This window comes from Pan paniscus, chromosome 6 (genome assembly GCF_029289425.2).
Source record: "Pan paniscus chromosome 6, NHGRI_mPanPan1-v2.0_pri, whole genome shotgun sequence".
NCBI lineage: Eukaryota > Metazoa > Chordata > Mammalia > Primates > Hominidae > Pan > Pan paniscus.
The window spans coordinates 32,620,703-32,638,621 of NC_073255.2; the positions used below are offsets into that span (position 1 = coordinate 32,620,703).

General features: G+C 34.1%; 1 protein-coding gene across 14 annotated transcripts in view; it reads left to right on the plus strand.

Annotated features, from left to right (window-relative positions):
* TAX1BP1 (Tax1 binding protein 1) overlaps positions 1-17,919 on the plus strand; it is a 97,874-nt gene that overhangs the window by 54,257 nt on the left and 25,698 nt on the right. For 4 of the 14 annotated variants that reach the window (XM_003807894.6, XM_003807893.5, XM_034963843.3 and 1 more), the window contains exons 8-13: positions 416-601; positions 4,993-5,217; positions 6,052-6,198; positions 7,309-7,432; positions 9,098-9,201; positions 12,956-13,081. In XM_003807894.6, the coding sequence (XP_003807942.2) occupies positions 416-601; positions 4,993-5,217; positions 6,052-6,198; positions 7,309-7,432; positions 9,098-9,201; positions 12,956-13,081 (912 nt within the window). Of the gene's footprint in view, positions 1-415; positions 602-4,992; positions 5,218-6,051; positions 6,199-7,308; positions 7,433-9,097; positions 9,202-12,955; positions 13,082-16,102; positions 16,175-17,919 lie in introns of all 14 variants that reach the window. The other 10 variants (XM_055115804.2, XM_055115806.2, XM_055115808.2 and 7 more) reach the window with 3 other exon arrangements.

The following is a 17,919-nucleotide window of genomic DNA, read 5'->3' on the forward strand; positions in this document are numbered from 1 at the left end:
ATTGTTTGAGATGTTGTTTTTGAATGTACCCCTTCTAGTTTTCCAGAGTCTTGTCGTGCCAGATTTGAATATGCCAAATAACATAATTTGTTTCCCCAAAAGAACAACCAAATCTATTTGCATTTTTAAAGAGAACCTGAAACCATTAAATCAAAGGAAAAGACTTTAGAGATCAGGTAATGTTGTTAGGGCTTAGAATAATCTCTCTGGAAAATAAAAAAGCTTAGAAAAGCTGTGTTCTGCTCCTGCATGCTTAACTAGTCATTTGGCAGAACCTGGGTCTCCTAAATCCTAGTCTAGTATGTCTTTCCTTCCTTTCGTTGTCTTTGGGTTAGAAATATAATGGTATTTTAAACTTTAACTAACTTAGGTCATGGAGTTAGAATATTCTTGACATTTTCAAACACCATTACAGGTACATTTGAAGAATACAGAAATAGAAAATACCAAGCTTATGTCAGAGGTCCAGACTTTAAAAAATTTAGATGGGAACAAAGAAAGCGTGATTACTCATTTCAAAGAAGAGATTGGCAGGCTGCAGTTATGTTTGGCTGAAAAGGAAAATCTGCAAAGGACTTTCCTGCTTACAACCTCAAGTAAAGTAAGTACTTTTGCTATATGTATTTGAAGATTGTAAAACATACCTATGAAATGTATGCAATATGATTTTCATTTTTAATTCCCCCAAGCTTTTGTTTTAAAAAAGTTCAAACTTACAAAACAGTTGGAAGAACAGAACAATGAATACTAATGTACCCTAAAATATTTTGCCATTCTTTCTCTCCCTCATTTATATGCCTTTTTTTCTGAGCGATGTGAGTTGCAAGTATTATGATAATTTACTCTAAATACTTTAGCATGTCTCCCTTACGAACAAGTGCATTCTTCTTCATAGCCATAACACCATTATCACACCTAAGAATTTAGCATTGATTGAATAATAGTCATTCTCATAGTTAGTTCACATTCAAATTGCCCCAAATGTATTCTTATATAATCTTTAAAATTTTGTGATTCACAGTTAGTCAAAGACTACATATTATTTTGATTGTTGTATTTTGAGTCGGTTTCAGTCTAGAATAGTGTCCCTACACTTTTTATGACATTGATATTTTTGGAGAAGACAGGCTAGTCTGAGAAAATGTTCTATAATCTGGATTTGTCTGTTGTTTCTCATGACTAGATTCAGGTGAGACATTTTTGCAAGAAAAGACATAGATGATGTTTTGTCCATCCTGTTGGAGTCATATCAAAAGTTATATAATGTCAATTTGTTCCGTTCTTGATAATGTTAGGTTTAATAATTTGTTTAAAGTTATACCTACCTGTCTCTATATAGGTGCCTTTCTTTTCTTTCCCTGTTTGTGATTATTAAGCAATCTGTATAAACACCCTGTTCTCCAACAGCCTTTCCCCAATGTTTTTATTGTCCTTTGATGCTCCTCACCTGCATCAGCTATTATGTTGGTAATAATTAATGATAGAAAAATGGTGATTTAAAAAATTCTGTTATGCCTTCTACATTTATTTGTAGGTAATCTTTTATCATGAGGACATTCCTGTCACCCCTCCCTCTTTTTTAAATATAACTTTGGACTTACTGATTTTTTGCTGCATATTATGCATAATCATCATTATTCTTTTTCATACCCAAATTGTTCTGAATTTAACCAGGGGAACCTTTTCAAGCCTGCTTTTTTGTCCTGATATGTTCCTATAATGCTTTGAATACTTTCTTGCTTTATGGCACAACTGTATGTTCTAACTTCAGGTTGTTCCCCCAGACCTGATATTACCATTTCTCCAAGAAACTCTGTTTTTTTTAGTAGGTAATGGTATTTTGAAACCAAGAACTGGATCCTATTGCTACTATGGGGCTGCTGCTTTGCACATTCAGTGGGTATTTTGCATCTTTAATTTATATTGATAGCTCCAATTCAGATTTAGTACCTTAGGATTCTTCCTTCCTTTGCTCCATTCCATATTTATATCTCTCTTCTCGCAATGTGAGAACTCTTGTTTCCCAAACATCATTATTACTCATGTGTTTCCATCCAGCCGTACACACCAGTGTTTTCACAATTATTACATCAATGCCACTTCCAACAATAAATGTACTAAATAAAGCTAAGGTATTTTTACATCTCTTTTTTCTTAGAATATGTTTCACTAAGGATGTATAGAAACGCCATGTTCAAAAGTTACTTGAACTATTTTTTTGCATACCTATGTTATAAATTTGTACTATAATTTCATTTGCTTGTATTTAATTTTAATATTTGCTTTTATTCTTCTGTTTGATTTAATTTTATTGTTTGAATATGTAAAACAGTTGCTTTGTTCAGAAGTCAAAATGATAGAAAAATTTTACTCTGAGGTCTCAATCTCTTCCTTGTTTTTTTAAACCCTTTTCTTACCTATGCCCATAGATAAACATTTTCATAAGTTTCTAGTTTATTCTTATGTTTCTTTTTGTAAAAATAAGCTTATATATGCATGTGTACATGTACATACATACTTCTTTATCCTCTTCGTTCTTAAAAAAGGTAGCGCTACTATACATACCATTTTGCACCTTTTTCTCACTGAACAAAATAAGTTGCTAGTTACTCCATATCAGTTTGTAGAGATCTTCCTCATTTGAAAAAAATGGCCACATAATATTCCATTATATAGATTTACCTTGATTGATTCATTATTTCTTATGATGTTATTTTTAGTAATTTGCTATTAAAAATACTCAGACATAGTTAATGTAATACCTAAAATGTCAGAAGCGCATGACATTTAGAATTAATGGTTAATCCTTGTTACTTTTTAATGTAACAGATTGCCAGTGCAAACATGAGAAGTGTATTTGATTATTTGTTATTTAATAAGATGCTAAAAATTTCTCTAAGCATCTTTTTCCTATTTAAGCAAGACTTCTGTGAGGAAAAGCATAGTTATGGAAGTACCTGAGAAAAATGACTACTAGTTGCTAAAGCTTTTAAAAGATTGTGAAAGTAGTTTGAGGTGATGGTTATAAAAAAATTTAAACAGTACATGAGGATACAAAGTAAAATGTAATCCTCATCCCTTCTCAGATAAGTAAGTTATTATTGAATTTATGAATATACGTATATTTATAACACAAATTAGAATTTATACATTTTTTCCTTTTAAAAAAATTTATAAATGGATATCTTGCACTATGATACACATGTGGATCTTTTTCATTCATCATAACAACTGCCTAGTATTTCTTCTCTTCATTTAACAACTGTGTAGTATATGTTTTTTGATTGTTTTTGATTGTTTATAGTCTTCAGCTTTTATAAGCATCCTGCAGTAAACATCCTTATAGCAATATGTAGGCACATTTATAATCCGTAGAATAAGTTCTTTCAAGTGGAATTACTGGGTCAATGAGTGTTTAAATTTTGATAGTTATTTTCAAATTACCTTTCAAAAAAATGTTCTATTGATTTTTTTTATTCCCACCAAGAGTATATGAGATACGTATTGTTTGTAATGTCTGCACAGACTTTGATTATATAGAGGTAGTATATCATAGTTTATCATAAATTCTCATGTTGGTAGACATTTTAGGTTCTTAATGATTTTTCATTATTTTGGTATTTTATTGAATCCTTGTAAAGCTAAACCTATGTCTATACCCTTTGATAATTTTCTTGGAAACTTATGGAAATAAAATTGCTAGATCAAAAGCTGTGAGAATTTTTAAGGTGCTGATGAATGTTGTAAACATCTGATGAGAAAAGATGCCAGTTACAGTTTATATAAGCCCACCTGTTTGTGAATGTGCCAGTTGCCCTAAACCCATGCAAATATTGGAATGTTACTGTTTTTTTGATCTTTGTTAGTTTGAAAGGTGAATGGCATTTGTTTTAACTTATTTGTTTGATTGTTGGTGAGTTGAATTTTTTTACTGCATAATCGCATTTATTTCTTTAGAAAATTTTGTATGTTCATGACTTTTGACTTTTGTTTTGTTTCTCTTTATTGACTAGAAAAGTTATTTATATCAAGTATTATTATACCTTTCTCGTATATTACATATAATTTTCTTCTAGTTCTTTTTCTTCTCCTTTGACATATAGAAGTTGGCGATCTTTTTATGGGTAGATCTATTAGTGTGATGCCTCCGAAGATTTTGTCCATGCCAACACTGCGTAAAATCATCATTTACATTTCCTTCTAAGGGGCTAACAGTTTAGAAACCAATATTGGGTTGCATTTTTTTCCTGATTTTACATTATTTTTAGTACAGAGATTAAAAACAGGAAGTTGAATAAACTAAATTTATTGTGTTTATAATGTTTAAATGTTATAATGTTTAAACATTAATATTAAAGGAAATAATTTCACCATGGCAATTTTAGCTTTTCAAAGATACTTTTAGGTTTGTCAAGCAGTATGAATTACTTTTCATTTTCCCAGTGCCTCGTCTTTACTATTTGTATATCAATATTTTGTTTTTAGAACTAAGGCCTAAATCTGTTCTGTGTTTTTATAATGATATGAAATAGATTTATATTATATTGGATGTCTCTTAGGGTAGAAAGTAGGAAACATCTTTTAACCAAAATTTTTGGTGTTACAAAGAAGCTTTCGGAATGATTTTTACTGGTAGTCATACAAAATGAGGGTCAGTATTTCTAGCTGGAGAGATTCTGGGGGATGGGATCTTTTGTTTGAGCCTCAGTTTGGGCAGGTCCTTAAGCACTGGGTATGTTGCCTGACTCGCTGTACTTTAGCTTCCTTGTGTATAAAGTAGTAGCAGTGAAACCAAGTACATAGGGTTGTTATAGAGGGAACCTAAAACAAAGTTACTTCTTAAGTTTTTTGTAGGCATATACTCTGTAAGTCATGAGTAGAAAAACCAATATCTAAAATTTTGGCCCTGTTGAAATATGTGCGAAAATTGTTTCTGCTTCTGTTTTTTACTTGAGTGGTTGAATTACAAATATATTTATCTGCTTTCTTCAGGAAGATACTTTTTTTTTAAAGGAGCAACTTCGTAAAGCAGAGGAACAGGTTCAGGCAACTCGGCAAGAAGTTGTCTTTCTGGCTAAAGAACTTAGTGATGCTGTCAACGTACGAGACAGAACGATGGCAGACCTGCATACTGCACGCTTGGAAAACGAGAAAGTGAAAAAGCAGTTAGCTGATGCAGTGGCAGAACTTAAACTAAATGCTATGAAAAAAGATCAGGTAAAGCAAGTTAATTTTGAATTTGCATTTTGATTTAAAAAACCACTATAATCTCACAAAGTAGTAAATTGTGTTAAGATAAGACAGGTCAGATTTCTGCCTTATTTTAAATTTAAAATTTTCATTCCTTTTGTTTAGTCATTGTGACTTCTTGGCTTACAGTTAATGTGTGCTGTAAGGAAAACTTCTGTAAGCAGAATTCTTAATGGTTGGTGAAAGCTGCCCCATTGATTAAATATATTGATGTCAGATATGTATTGTTTTGTTTGGAATTTCTTACTAGCTGTATAAAACAGTATTATGGTTGTTTAAGGGAGTAATAATTGCTCTTCAGGAGGTGGATTATTTTTCTCTGGTTTTTTAAATGAACCTTAGTCCTAAGAATGTAAAACTGGACTTAACAAGAGACCCTATGTTGCTCTGTAGCCAAAATCCCAAAATAAAAAAGTGGCCGGGGACAGTTGCTCACACCTATAACCTCAGCACTTTGGGGGGCTGAGGTGGGAAGATCGCTTGAGCCCAGGAATTCAAGACCAGCCCGGGCAACATAGTGAGACCTCATCTCTACAAAAATTTTCAAAAATTACCCAGGTGTGGTGGTGTGCAGCTGTAGTCCCAGCTAGTCCAAAGGCTGAGACAAGAGGATTGCTTGAGCCAGGAGGTCAAGGCTGCAGTGAGCCATAATTGGGCCACTGTGTTTCAGCCTGGGTGACAGAGCAAGACTCTGTCTCAAAAACAAAAAAAGAAAAAAGGTAAGATTGAAGTTGGGGTTACTATTAACATTAGGAGGTATCAGATTTTTATTTTTTTCTTAGAATGTTTGTTTCTTTCTAGGACAAGACTGATACACTGGAACACGAACTAAGAAGAGAAGTTGAAGATCTGAAACTCCGTCTTCAGATGGCTGCAGACCATTATAAAGAAAAATTTAAGGAATGCCAAAGGCTCCAAAAACAAATAAACAAACTTTCAGATCAATCAGTAAGTATCATTAAATTTACACATAATAAAATGTGTTGTTAGTATTTTTGTTCGAAAATCAAATTTGTAATATTCCAAATATCAACCTTTTAAATATTATTTATCTCTGCTTGATTTCAAGTCATTGGCCAAATATTGTAATAACTCTTCTTTAAAAAAGTCTGGAATTCTAATTTACTGGACAGCCAACAAAGGAAGCAAGGGCAGTAGCAAGGAAAAAACAGAAAAAAGTCTTCTTTTCTAGATAATTTCCCTCTTAAGTTCTTGATAAATATCTGTCACTCAAAACTCAATACTTATTATTGACTCTTGTGACCATGACATCTATTCTCATTGGAGTTCACCATTAATCATCCCTAGGTCTTAGATGGTGTCTCAGTTGTAATTGGCAAGTTCTTCATACTCATATTATGAAGATTCCTATTCCTATTAGATTAGGAACAGTTAAAGAGTGTTAGCTAATTCTTTTTTATTCCATTTGAGAATAGGTAGGTAGATTTGTAATATACCAAAGAAGATGTTTTTGTTCTGAGGTATGTACGTTTCAATGTGGGTCCTTAAACTGTGCTTAAATACAAGGCTTACTATCTGAGGAACTCCTGGAAATGTAGAAGAAACATATTTAAAACCTGAAATTGAAAGTGGTACTATAGCTCTCTTTTACTATGTGATGCATATGATACTTTCCTGGTCCTACTTTTTTAAATCAGAGGAGACAAGCAAGGAATGCATGTAGTAAAGTAGGAAGGCTTTTGTGAAAAAATAAGATACTTTAAGTATGACTCACTCACATGTATGAATTTGGCCTGGGGCCTTTTGAGTACATTATAACTTTGTAGTAGATTTCTGTGAATGACTTATTTTGGTGGTCTTTTGATGAGTTTATAAGAAAAAGCAAAATATAGTATATTTCTTTTGCAACATTTAGGTCGGTTAGCAAAATGATGTGTATAACTTTAGTCTTTGTTGGCTTTTAAAACAAGAGCAGCTTTGTGGACTTCTTAGGATTTCCTAAAGTAATATGTAAAAATATTATTTACTTAGTTACTGCAAGGAGGAAATATAACTAATTCATTGACTCATTTAACAACTTATTAACATTTTGAATAGGCTAATAATAATAATGTCTTCACAAAGAAAACGGGGAATCAGCAGAAAGTGAATGATGCTTCAGTAAACACAGACCCAGCCACTTCTGCCTCTATTGTAGATGTAAAGCCATCACCTTCTGCAGGTAAAAATCTTTTAGACTTTTTGTGTAGGGTGTCCTACATTGAAAAGTACTTATACTGCCTCTTCCATGTGTAAGAATTTCAGGATGTTCATAAAAATTTTCATGTGATAAGTGAAGGAATTGAGGCAACAAGAAAATAAGGGTATAAATGTAAAATAGAGTCATGCATGTGGTGAATATACACAACATGAATATATAAAATGTGGATGTAAACTAGTAGTTATCTTCTTGAGACTATTCACACATGTTAAAAATGAGCTGGTGCTTGTGAGTACTCATTTGGGCTACATAGGACAAAAGCCACGAATTGAATTTTTACTTTATGTTCCATTAAATCTATGGAATTTTGAAGCATTTTATTTGTGAATTTTAATTTTTAAATTCTGCAGGGGAAAAAATCCCCTATTCTCATATTTTTCTATTTATTCATTTATTTTTGGCTGCTTTGGATCAATGGGGGTACTTCTTCCCTTGTCAATGTACCTGTTGGCTGATGAGTTAAGTTTTTATTAGTTTATTAACTTATAGAACAGAATAGAGAGACATAGTGAAAACATTCATAACATGAAAATTTGGATTAACTAGGTTTTCATCTGTCCTGATTTTTTCACTTTTATGTAAATTTGACAGTAATGACGTTAAATACTAGAGAAAGTATATTTTCTTGTTTAGTGTGTGTAGTAATTGATCTTTTAAGTCTTTTTAAATGTAAACATCTTAGACTATTAAATATTAGGTTTATCCCCTGTAGGACAGAATTGAGCCTTCTGTTTCCATGTATCCTCTGTAGTACCTAAAATGGTGTTATAGGGTATTTACTTAATAAAGACTTAGTGGTAATGAAGGGCTAGAAGAATGATTTAAAATGTGTTCTTGGTGGGGTATGGTGGCATGTGCTTGTACTCCTAGCTACTCTGGAAGCTGTGGCAAGAGGATCACTTGAGCCCAAGAGTTTGAGGCTAGCCTGGGCAACATAGTGAGACCCTGGCTTTCAGAGAGGGGGAAGAGAATTCTCAGAGTATGGTTTTCCTACTTACCCTGTCTATTCAGTTATATAAGGAGAACAATTTTTGTGCTGTTTTGGAACTCTTTTTAGCAAATTTTGTTTTGTTTTGTTTTTGAGACAGAGTCTCACTCTGTCCCCCAGGCTGGAGTGCAGTGGCGCGATCTCAGCTCCCTGCAGCCTCCGCCTTCTGGGTTCAAGCAATTCTCCTGCCTCAGCCTCCTGAGTAGCTGGGACTACAGGTGTGTGTCACCACGCCTGGCTAATTTTTTGTATTTTTAGTAGAGACAGGGTTTCACCGTGTTAGCCAGGATGGTCTCGATCTCCTGCCTCGGCCTCGACCCGCCTTGGCCTCCCAAAGTGCTGGGATTACAGGCATGAGCCACCGTGCCCGGCCGCTTTTTAGCAAATTTTTAAAAAATCAAAGAATAATCCTTTATTATTGAATGTGAACTTGGTTCTGGCCAAACACACATTTAACAATTTTCAACTAGAGTTTATATATCCTTCTTTGTATATCTAGGATATGAATAGATATTTCTGTCCTTCAGCATTCCATTTACTATATTTTACAGTATACTGACCTTTAAGTTATTCTGAACAGGAAGATAATATAAGGGGCAAAATACTTTTTAACAGTCTTATATTCTGCCTTTCTACAGCAGAGGCAGATTTTGACATAGTAACAAAGGGGCAAATCTGTGAAATGACCAAAGAAATTGCTGACAAAACAGAAAAGTATAATAAATGTAAACAACTCTTGCAGGTAAGTTAACTACCTTGTAAGTGAAAGAGATTTATAAAATGTTAATGACTTAGCTTACCTTTATTGTTTCGACTGATTGGTATCTTTGAGTTTCTTTTCCATCTCCATATAGTGTTACTTAGTTTCACTTTGGCTTTTGGGATGATGAGGTGGGCGTTTTGTGTACCTGTTCACATAGGCGTGTGTGTAGCATCATGAGACCTAAAGTTACTATTTTCTTTTCACCTAATAAAATGTTCTTGTTTGGGTAATGGGCAAATAGTTAATTGAGGTTAGAAATTATCTGTCATCGTATAAAGATGCATGAAAAATATTTGAACTTCATAAAAGGGAAGTGCTGTTTTTAAATTTACTATTATCGGCCAGGTGCGGTGGCTCACGCCTGTAATCCCAGCACCTTGGGAGGTCGACGCGGGTGGATCGCTTGAGGCCAGGAGCTCGAGACCAGTCTGGCCAACATGGTGAAACCCTGTCTGTACTAAAAATACAAAAATTAGGCAGGCTGTGGTGGAGCATGCCTGTAGTCCCAGCTACAGTCTCCTGAGGCAGGAGAATCACTTGAACCCGGGAGGCGGAGGTTGCAGTGAGCCGAGTTTGCACACTGCACTCCAGCCTAGGCAACAGAGCGAGTCTCTAAAAAAAAAATAATAAATAAAATAAATTACTATTATAATAGCAAAGATTTTTACATCTTAAAGTGACTAGACTTGCATAGTGGAAAAGGGAATGTTAACCAAATGAATTGTCTCTTACGGTGTTTATTTTGATTATTATTATTTTATTTTATTTTATTTTTGATACAGAGTCTCACTCTGTTGCTCAGGCTGGAGTGCAGTGGTGTGATCTCAGCTCACTGCAATCTCCGCCTCCTGGGTTCATGCCATTCTCCTGCCTCAGCCTCCCAAGTAGCTGAGACTACAGGCGCCTGCCACCACGCCCAGCTAATTTTTTGTATTTTTAGTAGAGGCGGGGTTTCACCATGTTAGCTAGGATGGTCTCTATCTCCTGACCTCGTGATCCACTCGCCTCGGCCTCTCAAAAGTGCTGGGATTACAGGCATGAGCCACCGCGCCCGGCCTATTTTGATTATTTTAAACAGCTTCATTCAGACTTTTCTGGTTTGCAGCCGCCTTGGTGTAGTATTCAGTACTGGAATATTTAAAGGAAAAGGGAAAATGCTTCTCATTTATATCAATTTGGCATAGAGAGGAAAAAGTGTTGTTTATGCAAGTGATTTTTGTTTGTTTTTTTAAATGTGCTTTGTGTGTGTGTTTTTGTGTGCATTGGGGAGGGGAGGGGCATTTTTTAGAGCTATAGAATAAAATTTACACATTAGCTTCATGTTACTGTAATTTAATTTACAGTAATTATTTAAAATATTTTGTTGCTTATAAATAGCAAAATCTTTTAACCAAAGTTAAAATGATTTTTTTTTTTTTTTTTTGCTTGAGAGAATCCTGTGGAAGGGTTGATTAGAACAGTTTTACTCTTGAGTTCAGGGTAGTTTTTTGTAAGAGTGAACTACATTTTCGTTAAAGATGAAACAATTCTGGATGAATATTTCAAGATTTTTCTATAGAAATAGTATTGAAAGGAAGATAGAATAATGTTCAAGCAAAAACCTTCCTCAGGGTGCTTTTTTTTTTTTTTTTAAACAACCATATTGAGGTATAATTGAAATCCAATGAATTGCACATACCTAGAGTATACAGTTGGATCAGTTTTGACATACACAGTTGTGAAACTATCACCACAGTGCCATCACTCTCCCAGTTTTTTTGGTACCTGTTTGCAACACATCCCTTTCGTTATCCTTATCTCCAGGAAATTATTGGCCTGCTTTCTGTCACTATCAATTAGCCTACCTTTTAGACAATTTTATAAAATGGAGTCATGTAATATGTACTTTTTTCTACCCACTTTCAGCATGATTATGTGAGATTTATTCATATTATTGCATATATTTGTTCCTTTTTTATTTTATCATTTGTTTATCCATTCACCACTTGATGGGTAGTTGGGGTTGTTTTTCGGCTGGTACAAATAAAGCTGCTTATGAACATTTGTTTAGAAGTTGTTTATGGACATATTTTTTTGTTTGTTTCTTTTGGGTAAATATCTAGGGGTGAATTGCCTGGGTGATATTGTAGTTGAATAACTCAGTAAGAAATTACCTCCTGGGTGCAGTGGCTCATGTCTGTAATCCCAGCACTTTGGGAGGCCGAGGTGGGAGCATCACTTGAGGTCAGGAGTTTGTGACCAGCCTGGCTAGTATGGTGAAACCCTTTCTCTACTAAAAATACAAAAATTAGCTGGGCATGGTGGTACACTCCTGTAATACCAGCTACATGGGAGGCTGGGGCAGGAGAATCGCTTGAACCCGGGAGGTGGAGGTCGCAGTGAGCCAAGACTGCACCACTGCACTCCAGCCTGGGTGACAGAGTGAGACTCTGTCTCAAAAAAAAAAGAAATTACCAAACTGTTTTGTAAGGTGTTTGTACCATCTTACATAGCCAGCCTAATGGGTGTGTACTGATAGCTCATTGTGGTTTTAATGTGCATTTCTATAATGACTTGTTGTTGAGCATCTTTTCTTATGCTTATTTGCTCTTTATCTCTTTGTGTGAGTGGTCGAATCTTTTTGGTAGTTTAAACATAGGGTTGTTCACCTTGAGTTGTGTTTTTTTTTTTCTGTATATGTCTTTTGTCTGATATATGTAAGGTGAATATTTTCTCCAAGTCTGTAGCTTGCCTTTTCATTTCCTTAATGATGTTTTTAGAAAAGCAAAATTTTAATTTTGATAAAGTACAGTTTATCAGTTCATTTATGTTTTATGCTTTTTACCTTCTAAGGAATGTTTGCCTAATCCAAGGAGATAAAGATTTTCTCCTGTGTTGTCTTCTAGAAGTTTTATAATCAGCTTTTCTATTTAGGTCTGTGAATCATTTTGAGTTAATTTTTGTGTATAATATGGAATGTATGGTATGGATATTAAACTGACCTAGCGTTATTTGTTTAAAAGATTTTCCTCTCCATTGAATTGCTCAAAGTATATTTTTAAGTGTTCACATAGAACAAAATGTTCCAAATGGAATTGGCCTAATTACCTTTTTGTCATGATTTGTAACTCCTCCTTTAAGATAATCTGGGTTGTAGAGAAGAGCAATGTATAAGAAGTCAACCTAAAAATTATCTTGGTCAGCAAATCCTAGAGTTTATCACTGCATGGAAACAACAGCATTATAAATATGACTTTATTTCCTCCCTTTGCAAAAGTAATATATACTTATTGTGAAATGTTGTAGTGTTCCAGAAATGAAGAGTAGAGATGGCAAAAATTACCTCTATCATTCTGATCCCCTGAGATAAGAACTATTAATATTTTGGTTTATATTTTTGTATACAACACAAACATATAGATATTGTATTATAACTGTGTAAAACAACTTATAAACAAAAATGGATTATATTATATATTCTATTTTAGCAACTTGCTATTTTCAATTAATGTATCTTAACATTTTTTCTTGTCAATTTGTACATCTGCCTTATTTAAAAATATATATACTATTTCATTGTGTGGATAGAAAATGATTTATCCAATTGTCTATTAATAGACATTTGATTATTCCAATTTTTATGCTGTTACAACAGTGTTATAATAAATGTTCAGCCCATATCTAAGTACATTAGTATAGATTTTCACTCTACATGAATTTAAAATCTTTTGGTAATTATACTAATTTCATTTAGGATGAGAAAGCAAAATGCAATAAATATGCTGATGAACTTGCAAAAATGGAGCTGAAATGGAAAGAACAAGTGAAAATTTCTGAAAATGTAAAACTTGAACTAGCTGAAGTACAGGACAATTATAAAGTAAGTTTGGTACTCCTTGTATGTAAACTTAAGGCATAAACTTCTGAAAATTAGTTATGTATAATTTTATTCAATCTAATGTACATTTTAAATATGGATAATTGATAGTTTTTTCTACAAATAAAAATGTACTATATATTTAGTTACATAAATACTGTTCATTAACTTTGAATTGAGAAAATGGATACCATTTGCATTGCTATTGTGGCTTTTTAATTCTGTGGGTTCAGATGGCTATTAAAATTACATCTTTTAATTGTGTTTATTTTTAAAGATGAAAAGTGATCATTATCCTGCTGTTCATTTTGAAACAAACATGAATGCATATGTAAAATTATTTTAGGATGGCTGGGCATGGTGACCCACTCCTGTAATCCCAGCACTTTGGGATGCCAGTCTGGGAGGATTGCTTGAGTCCAGTAGTTTGAGATCAGCCTGGGCAACATAGGGAGATACCCACCCCCCTACCAGTCTCTAAAAAATAAAAATTAATAAATAAAAATAATTATTTTAGGGCCTTGACTTTTTTTGGAGTACAATAATATGTCATCAGTAATTTTAAAAATTTGGCTAGAGTTTTAACATTTATCACTAAAGTATGTGACTGTGATCCTAAATGAAATACTGTAAAAGCAAGTGATGTAATCTTAACTGATGAAAATTATTTTTGCCAATATAATCTTAGGCAACAGACAAGCCCAAATGATAAATGATACTGTAAGAATGTTAGAGAAGGTCAGGCATGATGGCTCACGCTGGTAATCCCAGCACTTTGGGAGGCCGAGGCGGGCGGATCACGAGGTCAGGAGTTTGAGACCAGCCTGGCCAACATAGTGAAACCCTGTCTCTACTAAAAATACAAAAAATTAGCCAGGCGTGGTGGTGGGCACCTGTAATCCCAGCTACTCGGGAGGCTGAGGCAGGAGAATCGCTTGAACCCTGGAGGTTCAAGTGAGCCAAGGTTGCAGTGAGCCAAGATCATGCCATTGCACTCCAGCCCGGGTGACAGTGTGAGACTCCGTCTCAAAAAGAATGTTAGAGAAAAAAAAAAAAAACAGGCTGTCCAGCTACTTAATAAGTAGAAATATGTATTTCTTCTAAGGAATAAAGTATAATTTAATATATTTTAAGAAATGTATGTAGATATAATTTACATTTTTTTTTTTTTTACTGAAGACCAGGAATTCTAAATGGTTTAAATATCATAGCTAATTGTACCTATGATCTAATTTTAAAGTTAGAATTACTTTAGTTTTCCCTTTTAGGGGCTGGAGATATAGCACATTACAGGCTAAGTTACATTAGCTTATTATTTCTGTGATCCTTGTGGATATTCTTTTCAATAACTGGAACCTTCCTTAATTATTTAATAAGTGTGAATCATTAATTCATATGAAAAGAATTTTTTGCATATTGACTAGGAAAATGGTTTAGTAAATGTCTATTGAAGCCTATTTTACATAAAGTGCTATGTTAGATATTATGTGGGCGATCACATAAGGCACTGTGCTATGCTTAAGGAGTTTATAATCTAGTAGAGTGCTAGAAGTGTAATGGTAGTATGCACAAAATTTTCACATCACCCTAGGTAATCATCTATAAGCCATGGGAAGCTAAACAGGTAATTTTATTTCATTAATGTTAAAAGTAAGCATTGAGATCAAACAACATATCTAAAATTACGTAGTTGGTAAATGTGTTTGGCTTTTTATTTAGTTTCTTTTGCCCTATTTTGTACTGTTTTGACACAGACTAACACTGACCAGACAAGGCAAAATGTGATAAAGCTCCACATGAATGATAAGTTTAATTGCCTTAGAGTTGTGTCCAATCAAATATTTAGGGGGAAGACATTATGGAGTAACTAGACCTTTGAAAGAACAAACTGGAGGGGAGGAGAAGCAGAGCTAGGGAAAGGAAGCAGCAGCATTCTAAGTAGATGGAAGAGCATTAAGACACGTTTGGAGTTCAGAAGTGGAGCCCGTAGTCTGCGAACTGTGAGCAGTCTTGATCATTAGGACTTGAGTATCTATAATGGAGTAGCTTAGGCTTGAATGATAGCTTGAAGCCAGGTTTTAGAAGGCCTAAAATGGAATTTCGGTGCTAGTTCTGTTAAGAATGTTCTAGGAGAAAAGAGACCCAATCACAGCGAGTCTTTTTGAAAATAATTTGGCAGCATTGAAGAGGATTTAGAGGTGGGAAGGGTTTGAAGGTGAGGAAATCAGGTAGGAATATTCTTAGAATGAATTGATAAAGACCACCTCCTTTTGGGTACCTTCCCTGATCACCTGCCATTGAATGGGTTCTGTGTCTACAAGAGAAAGCTGTGAAAGACATCTTTAGGGAAGAACCATTGAAGAATGATTTTATTTGTATTTGTATCTATTAATGCTTAAACGGTAATAGGTGACCAGTGGGTGATTGCTGAATGAATGAATGATTTAGAGACTGAAAGTGTTGGGGAGTGGAGAAAGAGGAAAAGGAAAAAGTATTCCAATATAGTTTCTAAGCTTTAGTCACAGTGTAGTCTGAGATTGAATTCTGTTAACAGAAGTACGAAAGTAGGCTTGGGACATTAACCATCAATTTAAAAGGCAGATTTGGAACTTGGGAAAGAGAAAGTGGTACACGAGTTAATATTTGTGATTTATTCCCGGGGGCGTGATATTTGAAGGTATGGAAGAAGGTGAGTTTTCAGAGAGAATATTGAGAGAAGAGGCCAAAGAAGAAACTTTGGAGAATACTCATATTTGGACTGGGAAGAAAAAACACACAAAAAAGGGCATGGGATGATGAAAATATTCATGCAGTTTCACATAAACCAAAGGAATAGTTTTAAGAATAAGGCAAGTTGGTCAATAAATGACAAGTAATTCAGAGAAGTCAAAGAATTAGCTGAGGAAAATATGTGGATTTAGTAATAGGAATTATTTTCGTAAAACAGTATAAACCAGATCTCAAAGTTGCAAGGAGGGAGTAGGTAAATGAAAAAAAAATAATGAAATGTCTTTCTTTATTCAGCTTCAATTGGCAGAGAAAGACAAGGAAATAAGTGGTCTGACTTCACATTTGGAAAACCTCTCCAGGGAGAAGGTATTGAGCAATGTAGTTAAACAAATGTGTATCACATGAAACTGAATAATAATAGAGCTTTATGAAGAGACACATTTTGAAGTTCATGTGACAGTACAATGTTCAAATTTAGGAAAACAGTGAAATTTCTAAAAATTACATGAAATGTTTATCTGGTTTTCTTTTGTAATAGGAAACATTTTTGAAGTTGTTTAATGACTTACAGCAAAACCTCACATTCACATAGAGCAATACATTTGTAATGTAAAAGATACTATAGTGCAGCATTTCTGAAAGTGTGGTCTGTGGTCCTTTTGGTGGTTCCCAATCCCCTTTCAGGGGCCTGCAAAGAAACAATTTTCATAATAATACTACAACATTATTTGATTTTCTCCCCACTGTGACATTCGCACTGTGTGAAAGCAGTGTGGAAAACTGCTTGTGTATTATTATGAATTAAGGCAGTGGCACCAAACTGCATTAGTAGTTATTGTATTCATCACCACCATGTGCTCACAGTAGAGAAAAAAAAAGCCAGTTGCACCGAAGATGTTAAAACAATAAAATGTGTTAATTTTATTGACGCTTGATCCTTGGGTACATGTCTTTTTAGTATTCTGTGTGATTAAACGGAAAGTACCCCTAAAGTTCTTTTGTTGCCTAATGAAGTATGATGGTTAGTAAAGGAAAAGTGCTTGTTTGTTTGAGTTGTGAGTTGAACTAGTCTCTTTTTTCATGGAAACCATTTTTACTTTAAAGAACAATTTCTATATTCAGACTTGGGTATTTGACAGATATTTTCTCAAAGTGAAATGAAATGAGCCTGTTATTTCAGGGAAAAACAATTGATAATTTTTTTTGCCATTGATAATATTTGAGCTTTTAAGCAAAAACTGGAATTTTGAAAAACTTGTTATCTTCCAGTGTAAGCTTGATGCTTTCCAATGTTTACAAACTTTTCTAATGAGATGGTTGTAATATTTAGACTGTATTTTTTTAAATTGTATAGCAAAATTTGTCAGCATTTAGAAGATCCACATAACTCAGTGAACCAGTAGTTTTCCAAATGACCAGCGATGTTACAAAATCATGTATCATAAAAGAGCCATTCTAAGTGCAAGTTAGATTTCAAGGTTGTATGAGGTTACTGTGATAGTTGTGAAATTCTGATTTTTCAACTCATCACTTTTTCCACATTTGTCCTTTGGCATTCTACTATAAGGATGAACCTTCCTTTGTCCTTGTTTATGTATGTCTGTGTGGTATTGTTCCAGCAACGATTTTCTGATGCCAAAACTGGTATTCTACAATTCAGTTCAATTCTGATACTAACTACCATGAGTTAGCGTAGACCCCTCAGGTTAAGGCTCAGTCCCACAGGGCTGCTCCCACTTTAGAGGCCAGTTACAAGTGAGGTCCTCAGGCTACTGATAGCAGTCATTTTCTCACACTTATTCACACGTAATTCACACATAAGTACTTAATAGCAAAAACTATTATGTACCATTAATAACAGTGAAAAAATAATGTGGCAGATGGGGAATTGTCTACTTGTGGCATCATGTCAGTGCTCAAAAAGTTTCAGTTTGGAACATTTCATATTTTGGATTTTTTATCAGGGAATGCTCAACCTGTGTATGCTTTTTCTCAGCACTACTATATTCTGAAAATCATTCCATATATGAAGCTCATAGAAATCCTCCATCTTTTTTTAAACAGCTGTGTAGTACTTCATTATACATACCATAATTTATTCAACCAACTTC